Here is a 16,240-nt window from a genome sequence, read left to right on the forward strand (position 1 = left end):
GCTGCTGCAAACTGCAATATAAAATACTCATCCTGCCACAGACATCTGCGTATCAGGGTTCTAATTCTGTTCCAAAAGAGTGATTTATTATAGGAAAAATGTTATAATTAAATACAGCCATTTTTGAATTCAGAATCCCCAACAGAATTTACAATACATATTTGTATTTTTTTAAATATATTTTTATTGATTTCAGAGAGCAAGGAAGAGGGAGAGAGAGATAGAAACATCAATGATGAGAGAAAATCATTGATCTGCTGTCTCCTGCATGTCCCACACTGGGGATGGAGCCCACAACTCAGGCATGTGCCCTGACCAGGAATCAAACCATGACCTCCTGGTTGACAGGTCGACACTCAACCACTGAGCCATGCCCGCTGGGCAGCATGTTTGTATACATGCTTTAATAAATATACAGAACATTTGATGGTATCTCTAGAATGTTCTTATACCTGACCCTCTTTATGTTCAAAGTATTGTATAAACCAGTGATGGGCAACCTTTTGAGCTTGGTGTGTCAAACTTCGCCAAAAAACTGAGCATAACTCGGGTAATGTGTCACTTTGAGGAAAAAACATTATTTTGCAAATGTTTCATCCTCAGGAGCAGCAAATGTTTCATCCTCGGCATGCGGCCGCCTCAGCAGCCGAGTGTCATCAGAAATAGCTACGCGTGTAGGTTCGCCATCACTGGTATAAACCAAGTAACTTGCCTCCAAGTTAAGCAAAGCTGGTAAATAGGGAATCAAGAAATCAAAAACAGGCCTGTTTATTTCCACAGACTGTGACTTACACCAGTACACACTGGAATGACTTGAATTTAATTAGGAGGTCAAAACTGGAGAAAACAATGGAGAAACCAAAATTAATGACTAAATTTTTATGAAGCCAAAGCTTTTTCTAGGCTATAGTAGAGTAAAAATGGAAATATGTGGAAAAGTACTTGGAGGCTAAAAGCTTGGTTTACAGATACAGAGAATATTTATAAACTCTTTGAAAACCAACGAAAACTTACTCTTGGAGTGGATGACAAGCTCTGAACAACGAACACCACAGGGTTTCCCGCATTCTTAATGGCCTCCACTGCTTCGCTGTGTGAGGCATTCTGCAAATCCACTCCAGACACCTACAACACAGACATCATTTATTTCTATTAGAGAGGCGGTAGATACTGTGGATAGGTTAATTCAAAGTTATTGTGTACTATATAGTAATGAGAGCTGCCAGAGTCTAAAGAATTAAACCAAAGTCAGGAAAAATAAGATTAGCCCATAAAAAGCTTTGCTGTTCTGGAACACATTTACAGAAGTAACGTATTACCTGCGAGAAAAGTAAACAAGACAAAAATCGTAATAACAATAGCCCTGGTTCAATGTAATTACTAAAAATAGTAGCTTAGTCAGTAACAGAACCTTAAGCTTCTGAGCTTATAATGCCACCCCTGTCACCGACACAGTACCTATTTCTGGGTGGGGGGAGGAAAAGATGGGGATCTCTCTGGAATCTTCTCTCACACTGAGAAGAATGATTATTTTAGGCAAATTATCCATTATCACAATTAAGCAGTTGAACATTTCTTAAATTCTGTTTAAAAAAAGAAGTATGAAAACATCTGTAGGTTCCTTCTCCAGGCATATTTTGTGCTCAATAAATTTGGGTAAATGTAAATGGCTCCTTATTATACAAGTCTCAGAGAACCTAATTTGAGAACATGCCCCTAATCTCCAAGACATCGTTTATTTAACAAACATATTTAATAGAGCCAATTTTTCAAACTGATCATGTAACAAAGCCTTGGTAATTGTTGGGGTGGCTTATGGTCTGTGGATAGTGACAATTTGTGAATATGGCTTTGCCATAAGGGGACCAAAGAAATAGGAATGTGGGTGGAGAGGGAAGTGGGATCAAGACAGGTTTTTGTTTTTAAGATGGGAGCTATTACAGCCATAATGATGCAGTAGAGAGGCAAACTGAATGAGAGAGAGAGAGAAGTGACCACTGTAGAGGCCAATCCTTGGACAGCAAAGAGGGAATGACTTCTGCACAAGTTAGAGAGATTGGCTTTAGATAGAAGCACAAATAGTTCATTTGTTGTTACAGATACTGTTAGGATAAAAGATTGGTATGCAGTGGGAGCAAGGGGAAGTTCCCTTTTGACTGTTTCTATTTTGTCAATGAAATAAGAAACAAAAACCATAGAGCGAGATTAAGGCTGAGGAGGAGGTACAGCAGGTTTGAAATAGTTACCCAGGGAAGTAGGAGAATAAAACAACTGGGGGAATATTACAGGATGGCAGGGCAGAACTAAAGACCCACTTGAGGGAGTGGTCATGAATTTCCAGCAGACAGTACGGCAGTTATTTTCTCTGGCGAGGCTAGAGACCTGAAATAAGCAGAGTTGCACAAGTTCAGGGAAAGAAAAAAGGATCAAAGGAGTTGAAAGAGTATGTAAGGGCGTGATTAGGATGATCTATCACTGAATCTGAGCAGAGTAAGGAGAAAAGGGAGCACCCTAGAAGCTGAGGGACAGAGAAGCCAGGGCCCTCAGGTAGGAGAGAGAAGCCCAGTGTGTTAGAGGGATTTAAGGCAGGTGAGTCTAAAGGATGGTGAAAGATGGGGGAGAAGAAGAGAGGTGAGGTCAGGGAGGCAGCTGGAGCCACATCATGCAGGTCTAAAGGCTTTTTATTCTATTAGACATCCATTGAAGATTTTAATGCTCTGTAAAAGCTCTCTTCTCATTTGAGTTGAGTGAGGAAGAATAGGAATAATATTAAATGAATAAAGTACGTAGAGAAGAAATTTAAAGTGAAGCTTAAAAGCTGTCACAACAGTTTGATGAAGCTTCTAACCTAATCCCCAAAGTATTCAACAGTGAGAGAAGTAGAGGCACATGAGAACTATTTCATCTTCCAGTAACAACCAGCCTTTGTTTCCCTTTTCCACAGAGTTAAATGGGAATCAATGAAGTTGGGAAGTTAGGGGGGCAAATGGAAATCTGTCCTATGACAACAGAAAAATATCTGCCCAGCAGTGTGTCCATTAACACAGATGAATAGCCATTTCTAAAAATTACATTAAATTCAAACTTCCTAGTATAAAAAATTATTTATATGGACCTAAATCCTTCATATCATTGTTTCAATACAGAAAGAAGTGATTATTATGCTTTACTTAAAAAACAAAACAAGCAAGTAAAAGTTTTCAGGGAAAAAAGTAAACAAATGACTATGCTTGACAAGCTATATATTAAAATGTAACATTTCAAGTCTACAGTGAGTTTGAAGAAATATAAATTATCAAATCTGAGACAAAACAGTGGGTTCTTACTAGTATGTGTAAAAGTGATGATGGACAAGTGAGAGAATACTTTATTTTCAACTGACAGCAGGGAAAGATGAGGGGGAAAAAACAAACCAAAATTTTAAGAAATGAAATAATGAAAATTCCAATTAGCAAACAGAAAAAAGACATGCACAAACATGTCATGGAAGAGGATATACAGATGGCAATTAGCACATGAAAAGTTCTTAATATTAATCATTAGCCATTAGGGAAACACAAATGAAAATAATGAGATATCACTAAATACCTATCAGAATGGCTAAAGTGAAAAATAGTGACAACACCAAATGTTGGTGAGGATGCAGAGAAATTGGATCACTCAAACACTGTTGGTGGAAATGTAAAATGGTACAGCCACTCTGGAAAACAGCTTGACAGTTCAAGTCTGAAACTGAACATAGCAGACAACCCAGCAATCGCACTCGTGGGCATTTATCCTAGAGAAACAAAAACTCATTTTCACTCTGGAACGTGTATACAAATGTTTATAGGAGCTTTATTCGGAAACTACCCAAATGTCTTTCAATGGATGAATGGTTAAACAGTAGTATATCCTGGAATACTACTCAGCCATAAAAAGGAATGAACAGTTGATAGTAAACTTCAACCAAATTACAATGAGTGAACAAAAGCCAATTTCAAAAAGAGATATAATGCATGATTTTACTTATGTGACAAGTTGTCACTGTGAAATAACAAAATCAGGGAGAAACAGATTAGTGGTTGCCAGCAGTTAGGGATGGGGAGAAGAGTGGCTATAGAGGGGTAGTAAGTAACACAAGGGAGTCCTGTAGTAATGATACAGTTGAGTTTCTTTTTTTTTTTTCCATATATTTATTGATTTTAGAGAGGAAGGGAGAGGGAGAAAAAGATAGAAACATCAATGATGAGAGAGAATCATTGATCTGCTGCCTCCTGCATGCCCCCTTCTGGGGATTGAGTCTGCAACCCAGGCATGTGCCCTTGACTGGAATTGAATGCAGGACCCTTCAGTCCGCAGGCTGACACTCTATCCACTGAGTCAAACCAGCTAGGGCCAGTTGAGTTTCTTGATTGTAGTGGTGGTTATGCAAGGCTACATTTGTGATTAAACTGTGTAGAGCTATCAACACAAACCCAAATAAGGTCAATGAACTGTGACTATATCAGTATTTGTATATATATAAAAGCCTAAGTGACTGAATGACCGAACGACCGGTCGACCAGTCGCTATGATACACACTGACCACCAGGGGGCAGACACTCAATGCAGGAGCTGCCCCCCTGGTGGATAGTGCACTCCCACAGCATGAGTGCCGCTCAGCTGACTGACCCTGCAGTCCTGCAGGTCCAATCTCTGGAGAACAAGCCAGGCACCAATGGACCAGTGCCGCTGGCATGATCCCGACAGTGCCCCAACTTCCTGGAAGTCAGCCTCAAGCACCGCGGCCACTTCCCCTTCCCCTCCCTAGATGCTCCACAAGGAAGAAATGATATAAAAGCAGCCACCAGGTGGCTCCCAATAACCAGCACAAATATCCGTGGGACGGATCCGATCCCGGGTCCACAAAGGTGTCCCACTACCCACCCAGAGGGCTAATCGCGTCCTGGCCGCCCCAACCCCCCTCAGGACGGGCACCAGATGCAGGGCTCACGGCTGGCGAGTGCCGCAAGCCTCTCCCGATCGGGACTGACTGGCTGCGAGCCTGCAGCAGGCGGAGCGGGGCCAGGATGAGCGGGAGCAGCAGGCAGGAGCAGCAGGTGGCATTGGACTGCCGGTTTCGGCCTGATCCCTACAGGCTACCCCGAGGGACACCACCCAGGCACGAATTTGTGCACGGGGCCTCTAGTTGTACTATAATCATGTATAACACTAATATTGGGGGAGGCTGAGGAAAGAGTACACGGAACTTCCTTGTACATTTATTTGCAATTTTCTATGAATCTATAATTATTACAAAATAGAAAGTTAAGGAAAACAAGATAAAACAATATAAAATATATATTTAGAAATTAAGTTCAAATATGTCAGTAATCAAAATAAAAAATAAATTAATGTCCCTATTTACTTAGATGAAGATTATCAATTTAGATTTACAAAAGCAAAATTCAGTTATATGTTGCTTACAGAAATACAACTAAACAAAGTAACAAATAAGGATGCAAATAAAGAAAAGGAAAAACCTGTACCATGTAATTACTAAATAAAAGAAACCACACCTGCCCCAGACACCAGAGTATCCTATCTAATAAAAGAGTAATATGCAAATTAACCATCACTCTGCTACACCCACAAGCCACACCTACCAGCCAATCAGGAGTGAGTATGCAAATTAACCCAACCAAGAAGGCTGCAGCCACGGAGCGAGCAGGAGGCTTGGGTTTCCCTGGCAATGGACGAAGCCAAGCTTTCTGCACACCCTGGCTGGCCCAGGCCTGCACTCAAGGTTACAAAGTTTCAATTATAGAAGATAAATGAATCCCAACAAAAATGGCGACAGCCACGGAGCTGGAGAGAGCGGGAGGCTTGAGTTGTCCTGGCGATGGAGGAAGCCAAGCTTTCCGCAGCCCTGGCCTGCCTTGGCCTCCGCTTAAGGCTACAAAGTTTCAATTATAGAAGATAAATAAATTCCAACAAAAATGGCTGCAGCCATGGAGTGAGCAGGAGGCTTGGTTCCGCTCAAGGCTACGAAGTTTCAATTATAGAAGATAAATAAATCCCAGATACCAAGGCCTCCACTTGGGTCTCCGGGGGCATGGCCGGCCTGCAAACCACCAAAGGTCCCTCGCCCAGGCCACCCCATACCCCAAGGCAACCCCCACCCTGATCTGGGACACCCTTCAGGGCAAACCAGCTGGCCCCCACCCGTGCACCAGGCCTCTATCCTATCTAATAAAAGAGTAATATGCAAACTGACTGTTACTCCAACACACAAGATGGCTGCACCCATGTGGTCAAAGATGGCTGCCCCATGTGGATACAAGATGGATGCCACAAGATGGCCAGCAGGGGAGGGCAGTTGGGAGGGACCAGACCTTCAAGGGAGGGTAGTTGGGGGTGATCAAGCCTGCAGGGGAGGGCAGTTAGGGGTGACCAGGACGGCAGAGGAGGGAAGTTGGGGGCAACTGGGCCTGCAGGGAAGGGCAGTTGGGGGGGACCTAGGCCTGCAGGGGAGAGCAGTTGGGCGGGACCAGGCCTGCAGGGGAGGGCAGTTAGGGGTGACCAGACCTGGAGGAGAGGGCAGTTAGGGGTGACCAGGCCTGCAGGGAAGGGCAGTTAGGGGCAAACAGGCTGGCAGGGGAGCAGTTAGGCATCAATCAGGCTGGCAGGGGAGTGGTTAAGGGGTGATCAGGCTGGCAGGCAGAAGCGGTTAGGGGCAATCAGGAAGGCAGGCAAGCGAGCAATTGGGAGCCATTAGGCCTGGATTGTTAGAGGGATATCCAACTGCCCAGTAGGATTGGGCCTAAACGGGCAGTTGGACATCCCTCGAGGGGTCCCAGATTGGAGAGGGTGCAGGCTGGCCTGAGGGACACCCCCCCTTCCGTGCACGAATTTCATGCACCGGGCCTCTAGTCCTTTTAAAATGTGTATGCAGTCATAATTCTCTAATGAATTCCCATTGCATTCAGAGTATTCACATTTTAGCTTTCTCTTCCTGGAACCTTCTTCCCCCATCAACCCACATGGCTCACTCACTTCCTATACTTGCCCTAACATCTTCTACAACAAATCTATTAATTCCAACTACTGCCTTCACTCCCGTCATTCCTTATCTTCCTCCCTAATATTTTTCTCCAAAGCTACTTATTACAATCTAACATTCTACATATTATTTTTTGTATTGTCTATCTCCTCAACTAACATGCAAATGCATCAGAGAAGGAATTTTTTGGTCATTTTCTTCACTGCCATATTACCAGTGCATTTAAAAAAAATTTTTAAATTGCACAAAACCAATGTAACAGAATTTGTATATAGAGAGAGTTAACATTTTTTTATCCTCATCTGAGGATATATTTATTGATTTGAGAGAGAGAGGGAGAGAGAGAGAGACATCAATGTGAGAGAGAAACATCAGTTGCTTCCCACAACCTTTTTGGTGTATGGGACAATGCTCCAATCAACTGAGCCACCTGGGCAGGGCTATTCAGAGCATTTTCATATGATTCCTTGATTTAATCCTCACAATGTTATTAAGGGTTTTGAATTCCCATTTCCATTTTATTTGGAAACTGAGAATAAGAACAAATAGAAATAAACAGAACAATCTAGACTTCAACCCATGGCCTCCAGGGCTCTTTTCACTCTATCAGAGCTGAAACACCATAGCTGATGTTTAGCATCATAAAGCATAAATCAATAACAAGTAGATACCCAGGTTTAAGATATTCAATATGGTGTCATCCAATAAAATCACTGCAAAGAAATGTATCAGATTCACACCTCAGGACATTCTCAGTGCTTTGACTCTACAAAGCCTAACACAGTGAACAATGGATTCATCCTTCCATCAACTTCAAGAGCAACTCTGGGAGGACAGGCATGGCTAGCCCACCTACACACATTTATAAAATTTAGAGCTTGTTAAAGACTGTGGAAGAAGCATGATGTCCACCACGGGCCTCATTCTGTTAAATTTTGAAATTGTTTGTTTAGTCAATTGAGGCTTTTTGTTTTATTGTTTTACTAGAGGTCCAATGCACAAAATTTGTGCAAGGGGCTCAGCCCTTGCAGCCCCGGTGTCATCTAGAAGGTCATTCGGCTGTCTGGTCTAATTAGCATAGTACGCTTTTATTATTAAGGATATGCTACCACTCTAACTTTAGAATGTCATACGATTGTGTAAACAACATACAAACTAAGGCATCTAAATAAAATATACCAATTGTACACACATACACATGAAGATAGGCATTCTGGATAAATGATTATTTTACTATTTCACAGTACATTCAAACAAAAACAGAATTTTAATATCATTTACCTCAAGTATTTTATCTCCAGTTTTAAGAGCGTTTGTTTTTCCTGCTGGACTATCTTCTAAAACTTGTTTGATAAATATACCTTTAAGCTCCTCTCCATTCTTCAGGCGTTTTATAACGGTTTGTCCACCAACAATGCTAATACCAAGAGACACATCGGGTTCTCTAAAAATCTCAACACTGTAAAAAGAATAAAACAAAATGCACTCATGAAACAAGTTAATTTAATTTGTTGGACTGTTACTGTAAGTGTACAATGTATACCATATCCTTGTGGCTCATATTTTATATAAATATATTTTCTAAATATATTTTTACAGATGTTACAGAAATTATACCTCATTCCTAAATTATAAGATATTATTGATAATTCATGGCATAGCCCTGGCCGGGTAGCACAATTGGTTAAAGCGTCATCCCAATATGCCAAGGTTGCGGGTTCAATCCCTCGTCATGGCACATGTAAGAATCAACCAATGAATGCATAAATAAGTGGAACAACAAATTGATGTTTCTCTCTCTCTCTCTCTCTCCCTCTCTTTCTCTCCCCCTTCCTCCCTCTCTCTAAAAATCAATAAATTTAAAAAAATATTCATGGCATATGTGAAAGTTTAAATTCTGAAAAAGATAGGTATCTAAAACAATAAATACAACTCAATATTGAGAGATTTAGCTAGGCCTCAATGTTCCCATCTCCTACCACATTAGTCCTTTTCATCTACATCCATAATATTAGCAAAGATTGGATTAAGAAAAGAACAAATGGGTGAAAAAATCAAGAGTCTCTGCAAAAAGCAGAAAATTTCCGAACAAAATAAATTTGCCATTGAGAGGCTTGTTGCCCCAAGCTGCTTCTCCCAGTCAGCAGGTGTAACCTGGGGTTCTTTAAGTGGAGGACGGATTTTATCTGCTCCTAAGGCAGGATGGTTTTCTTTTCTTCCTACCTTCACATAATTTCAAAAACATATGGGATAACACTTGGCCCTTAAGCCCCGGCCAGGTGGCTCAGTTGGTTGGAGCATTGTCCTGTACACCAAAAGGCTGTGGGTTCAATTCCTGGTCAGAGCACATACCTAGGTTGTGGGTTTGATCCCCAGTTGGGGAGCTTCCAGCAGGCAACCATTGATGTTTCTCTCTCACATCGATGTTCCTCCCTCCCCAACCCCTTCCTCTGTCTCTAAATTCAACAAATATATTCTTGAGTGAGGATTAAAACAAAAACAAAACAAAAAACTTGACCCTCAAAATGTTATGAATTTTGCCCCAATTGCATTAATTAGCCAATAATTCATGCAAATAAAAAAGTAGCTCAGAAAACAGTTCCTAAGAGTTTTTAAGACAAAACCCATAAGTGCAAGAAAAAACAGTTTTTGTGGGCACAGCGGAATTAATAATGTATGAAGAATAGACAGAGCAGCTAAAGGAAGACTTTGATAATCTTAATAAAGTACAGCCCTCATGCCTACATAAATTTACAAGAGTATCTAAGAGAAGATGGGCCCAACACATCCTGTTCGTTCACACAGGCACAATGGGATGGAGGGGGAGATAAATTGGTATATGGTACAGATTCACTACTGTTGTTGTTGTTCATACATAAAGAAGCTTTACTGTAATCACGGCAGCTTATCTGCCCTTCAGTGAGGCAGTGATAAACTATGCTTAGTCCATCAGTTACTGTCATAGATGGACATTTGAAAATTGCTTTATCTGAAAGAGTATGATATTTTCCTAACATTGGTTATAGTCATTTTGCCTGGCTAAATCTCTAGATAAGACAAAATAAAGCTAAACTTTGGGCCAGTCTACATATGAGTAGCAATTTCTCAACCATTAGAGAATGACTGAATGACAGTAATATTAAATTAAAGAAAAAAAGCAGCTGATTGTATTGTTCTACTGAGAAAGCCAATAATGTCATCAACATACATTCTTGGTGGACCCCAGTGACTGAAGTTTGGAGTTTCTTCCCCTTCACCTTCTTCTCTCTCAGGTAACTCACTAAGAAGGAAAAAAAAATACACAGACAATTTATAAAACATAAAATTGCACAATCTATATGTAGTTAAACAGTTCTTAATTTTTAAGCTTTTAAAATATTTACATCAATAGTTAACTGTCCATACAAAATAAAAATATATTGTTTTAATGTTCAACTCAACAAATATTCACCCAGCACCAGAAAATCATAGATTATTAGCTCTGTTATTGGTGACACTCTATATGGTATTTTCAAAAATTGTGTGTTTGATTTGTACCATATTTGTTCCTCTATCAATATAAAAACTAGAGGCCCGGTGCATGAATTTGTGCACAGGTGGGGTTCGGCCAGCCCGCTCCGATTGGGGTGGGGGGCCGATCGGGGTGGGGCCAGCTGGAGAGGTAGGGGCTGCAAGCAGTTAGCCAGTCCAGCCCCCAATCAGGGTGAGGGGGGGGTGATTGGGGATGGGACCGGCCAGGGGTAGGGGCCCCGGGTGGTTGGCGGGCCGGCCCGCCCCCTAGTCGAACTCCTGGTAGAACTCCCAGTTGAGGGGACAATTTGTGTATTAGCCTTTTATTATATAGGATATATTCCTTAGAATTTGATATTGACCAGCTCAGAGAATAGATCAACATAAATGGCTTAACAATCAGTAAACACGATCCCTCTTTCTAAAATTTTCTGTCACTCTAAATAATTCCCATCATTGGTATCCCATGAATATCTTGTGTAGTTATACATCACTTTTCAGTTTACAGAAAGATTTACTTATGTTATCTAATTCAATCCTCCCACCTACCATACCACAACCATACTTTCACCCATCAAGCATGTTAGCATGGAACTGCTTAATAACAAAATGCTGAACTACAGAGGAATTAATAAGTAGTGCTATCTAATAGGGTAGAGACATTACCATAATAATTATCTGGAAGAGGAGCCAGGAGTGCTAAGCTCCACTCTAACCTGTGCTATGAAATAGGTATGTGACTTTGGACCACCCAATGAAATAATATGTCTGATACTCTAAACTGTATTACTCTATATAAAAATGTAGGCACTACCTCTTTCATTTACTTTTCACAAAAACCCCGTGAAGTAGGCACAGCAGGCCACATAACTATATTTTTCACATGAGGAACTGAGGCTCAGACATTCTATACAACTTCCTCACAGTACCTAAATCTTTCTTTCCACACTAAGTTTCAATGCTCCATTATTCTCTGAACTCTCAACTAAGTCCTGTAAAAAGTAACAAAACTCAACTTCCTTGCCATTCTACAGACTTTCTAGGATATAATGGTTTAAGGGTAACTGTAAAGGAGAAATTGAAAGGATCTAGACATTCCAAAAATCAGGTAAGAAATCGGGATCATTAGGGATCATTAACATCTCACCCACTACCAGATGGCCTTCTTGCCTTCGCCAATCTGTTTTTTATGATTAGAAGCATTACAGCATTCAGGGACAAACAGCCTGGCAGATATCTGCTGGTTACTTATCTAATGTCCTCTCTCCCACTTTCCCTTACCAACAGAACTCTGTTATTCCAGGTGGCACTTTGCCCAGCTCTAAAAAAATACATTTGTGGATTTCCTTTCCATTCATGGTAACTGTGAGGATGTGGAAGCAAAAGTCCCTGGATGGGACTTCCAGGAAAACTGATTAAAATGGAGAATCAGTTGGCAGGAGCCTTTTGTTCTGAACCCTTGCCTCCTCCTTGCCTAGAAGGCAGAGATGATATTGGTGGTGAAGCAGCCATCTTAAAACCGTGAAGAAACCACGAGAAGCCATCCAGTAAGGACAGCAGAGAAGAGGGGAAGAACATGTTTCAGACCCTGACAGACCACTTTCTTCAAAACTTTTTACTTGAGAAAAAATGAAGGCCCTGCTTAGTTAAGCCAATGCTAAAGGGGGGAAGGGAGGAATTCTGTGTATGAGCCTCTGAATGCAATCCCTAAATGATACTCCCATGATTCCACCAATTAGAGTGAAGTGTTCACTTTATCATATCACATTATTATTCATTGGATAGTTGTAATCATCACATAAACTTTGATATTATGATTATGCTATGTAACAGTAACAAAGATTAAATGAGAAAAAACTGACATTTAACTGAAGCTCAACTAATATTCATTTCCTTTGCAAGTTTTTCATTTTTTTAAAAATATATTTTATTTATTTTTTACAGAGAGGAAGGGAGAGGGTAGAGAGCTAGAAACATCGATTAGAAACATCGATCAGCTGCCTCCTGCACACGCCCCACCAGGGATGTGCCCACAACCAAGGTACATGCCCTTGACCGGAATTGAACCTGGGACCCCTCAGTCCACAGTCCAACACTCTATCCACTGAGCCAAACCAGTCAGGGCAGTTTTTCATTTTTGCATCAAAATTTCTCCCACATTCTATATAATAAAACCCTAATATGCAAATCGATCAAACGCAGACCGACCGGTCACTATAATGCGCACTGACCCCCAGGGGGCAGATGCTCAACGCAGGAGCTGCCCCCTGGTGGTCAGTATGCTCCCACAGGGAGAGCACCGCTCAGCCGGGCTCACGGCTGGCAAGCACAGTGGTGGTGATGGGAGCCTCTCCCGCCTCTGTGGCAGCGCTAAGGACCCCTTGGGGAATGTCCGCCAAGGGCTCCTGGACTGCGAGAGGGCACAGGCCAGGCTGAGAGACCCCTCCTCCCAGTGCACAAATGTCGTACACCGGGCCTCTAGTAAGAAATAAATCATTAATGTCTGTCCTGATTCCTGACATAGTGCTTCTAGAACCCTTGGAATTTCCTTTGTGATATGGGTGATAAGAACATCTTTTGTTATTAATAACAATCTCCTTTCAACCAGAACTGAGTTTGTGCTAATAAGGTGATTCTTGGTAGGACCCTGGATAGTTTCAGATGGGTGTTGCTGCCAGAGAACAAATAGGTGCTGAGAATTGGAACATTCAGTCCCACCCTCCGCCCCACCTCTGGGAAGGGGAGAGGGGCTACAGATTGAGTTCAAGCACCAATGGCTAATGATGTAGTAGATAATTGTGCTTACTTAATGGAATCTCCATAAAAAGAGAAAAGAACCCTAAAGGACAGGGTTCAGAGAGCCTCCAGGTTGAAGAACACCTCAAGATGCTGGGAGGGTGATGTGCCGAGAAGAATGGAAGCACTGTGCTCCTCACAATACCTGCCCTATGTCTCTTTCCCATTTGGCTATTTCCGAGTTGTATCCTTTATAATAAACCAGTGATAGTAAAGTGCTTTCTTGAGTTCTGTGAGCCCTCCTCACAAGCCCAAGGGAGGGGCTGTGGGAACACCCAATTTCAAGCTGTTTGGTCAGAAGTACAGTTGGCAACTGGCATGTGAAGTCAGGACAGTCTTATAGCGTTGAACCTTTATGCTGTGGAGTCTGCAATAACTCCAAGTAGTTGGTGTCAGAGAGAACTGGTTGTTGTGTGAAGGAAAAACTCACACATTTGGTGTCAGAAGTGTTGTGAGCAAAAATAGTTCATAATAGGCACTATGAAAAACACACACACATATGCATCTTTATTATGATACAAATATGTTATCATCCTAGGAATTCAATTCTTTAATTAAAAAATAAACTAGAATGAAAACCAAGCTTTAATATTAGTATAAGTTATTAATTTTTCTATTAAAAAATAAAACCCAAAAATATCCTAAACTGCTAGCTTTCACAAATTAAGAGAAGGGTTTGGGGGGGGGAGGAGCATTATCTAGAATATGGAAAGTTTTAGATAAAGTGTATAACAAAAAGATTATTTTGTTGAAAGAGACTCACTGACTATTTCAAAGAATATTAACTTTCTTCAGGAGATTGGCATGTGCATATTTTAATTGGATTATTTTATACTTAAAGAGAGATAAAACCTGCAAAAGCTTATCCTCTCAGTGTGAGTAGTTTTGGAAATACAGTCACAGGAGATGAGCAACTATACCAACTGATGTAGTCACTTTACATGATGAAGGTATATACAGTATATACCTTTTAACCCCAAATAAAATTTAATTGAGAAAGTAAAATACTTTTATTACATATATTAAGATATAAATTTTCACAAATATATTTAAAACTTTAATGAGGGATTTCTAACCAAATTTTATAATTTGCACTGTAATTAAATATGGTCAATAGCTCAATCAGCTAAAGTTTTAAATTTTAAAATAACTGAAATTTACCTCTTACATAGAACCAGTTTTTCCCCAAGGGAATTAAACATCCAATAAAAACAATGCTTTTTATTTCAGAACTTTTTAACAAATGCCCAAAGTTATCATTCTTTACAGATTTGGGAGGAAAGATGGAGTAGCTCATTAGTGAACAGGTGGATGTTATTAGTAAGACTTGATCATGATATACAATCCCTTTGTGAATAAAATCTTCAACATCATACCCAAGTCAGATGGATCCAGATAGCCAAGGTGACCTTTCCTTTTCAATATACCTTTTTTTATTTCATATAAAATTTCTACATACTAAGCCATATGAGGGCCAAGTAAACGCAGCACCCTAAAGGGATTAAGCAGGAAGAGTTCTGGTTGTGACTAAGCTATGTCATGATTTCTTTTTTATATGGCAATTTGCTGGTGACATGCCATAGGGAATACCGAGTGTTTGAAACCAGGGAGAATGGATACTAGTGTTTTCCAAACTAGTTAGTTTACTTGTACAGATGTTACAGTGATTTTGAGGGTACGAAGCAAATTATTATTGGCACCAGTACACAGAAAGAACCAGGCATTCCTCATATTAAAGGTTAGAATGGCACCGACCTGTGCTCAATGAAAAGAAGCCAGACCCACACAAAAAGTCCTACTGCATGATTATACTTGCATGAGTTCTAGAACAGGATAAATACATGACAGTATAAGAAGTCACATCAGTAGTTGCTTTGGACAAGACACTGCCAAGAGGATGGGCGAACTTTCTGCGGTGATAGAAATGTTCAATATCTTAATTGGACTGTCAGTAATATGAACCTACACAGTGATCAAAATTAAGGAAATTGTCCCTTAGAAGTCTGTGCATTTTATTAATATGTACAATTGTGTTTAAGAGTTTTGTTAAGGCAATGAAAGCTCAAGTCACAAAGGGTAAGTTGCTTCCTTCGGTCAACTTTACGTCTCTTTTGGCCTTTGGTAGAGCCTGGATTAGTAATCAAAGATCTAAATATACTCTCAAAGACATTAGTGTAATATTCTTATGTACTTCCTGCCCTAATTTTTCACATTAATCTTTCCCTGCAGTGTGGACAACAGCTGCAACAGAAGTATACTGGAAACCACCCCTTTGTCCTCCCAACTAAAAATATTCCAGAGTAGTCCTCTCTCAAATGCACATATTTCTTTTCCTCCTTTTCCTCAGCCTCTTACCAATGTTCTGAATTTATACATAATTTTTGGCAGTTTTTCCCAAAGGTAAACCTATTAAACATCCACCACTCATTTAAAAGGCACTAAATGCCAGGTACTGTATTGGGAGCTCAAAATATAACAATCATTTAATCCTTTCCCCCACTATCACACCTGCCTCCTGTTCTACCTCCACCACTCTAACAAAGTATGTAATACGTAAAGCATTTCTTTTCATTTGCATCCTATTATACCAACAGCATGATTTCTTGTCAATTTTAAATGTCTTTCATCTCAAGTTCATCTTCCTCCCAAGGCTTTAGCCTCTGACACCTTGTTTTAATAACTGTGAGTTGGTCCTATTTTACTATAAAACAAACAAACACCCTACAATCTCCTTGAGTGTTTAAAAAAAAACACTCAGCAATAATAAATACTACCCTAGATAAACCTCGGGGCCCATGAGTCTATCATTGTCACTGAGCATCACTGCTGACCTTCCATTAGACATTTACTATGTTCAAGGCATTATATGAAGCCCTTTATATTCACTTTTATTTCATCTGTAAAACTACT

At 40.5% G+C, this 16,240-nt stretch overlaps 1 protein-coding gene across 5 annotated transcripts in view; it reads right to left on the reverse strand.

Annotated features, from left to right (window-relative positions):
• The window catches only part of PATJ (PATJ crumbs cell polarity complex component), a 313,058-nt gene that overhangs the window by 179,258 nt on the left and 117,560 nt on the right, over positions 1-16,240 (reverse strand). For all 5 annotated transcript variants that reach the window (XM_079776628.1, XM_079776629.1, XM_079776630.1 and 2 more), the window contains exons 23-25: positions 10,233-10,304; positions 8,306-8,483; positions 1,015-1,125 (exon numbers count right to left, since the gene is read on the reverse strand). In XM_079776628.1, coding sequence (XP_079632754.1) covers positions 1,015-1,125; positions 8,306-8,483; positions 10,233-10,304 — 361 coding nt within the window. The remainder of the gene's footprint in view (positions 1-1,014; positions 1,126-8,305; positions 8,484-10,232; positions 10,305-16,240) is intronic.

The sequence above is a fragment of the Cnephaeus nilssonii genome (genome assembly GCF_951640355.1).
Source record: "Cnephaeus nilssonii genome assembly, chromosome: 7".
NCBI lineage: Eukaryota > Metazoa > Chordata > Mammalia > Chiroptera > Vespertilionidae > Cnephaeus > Cnephaeus nilssonii.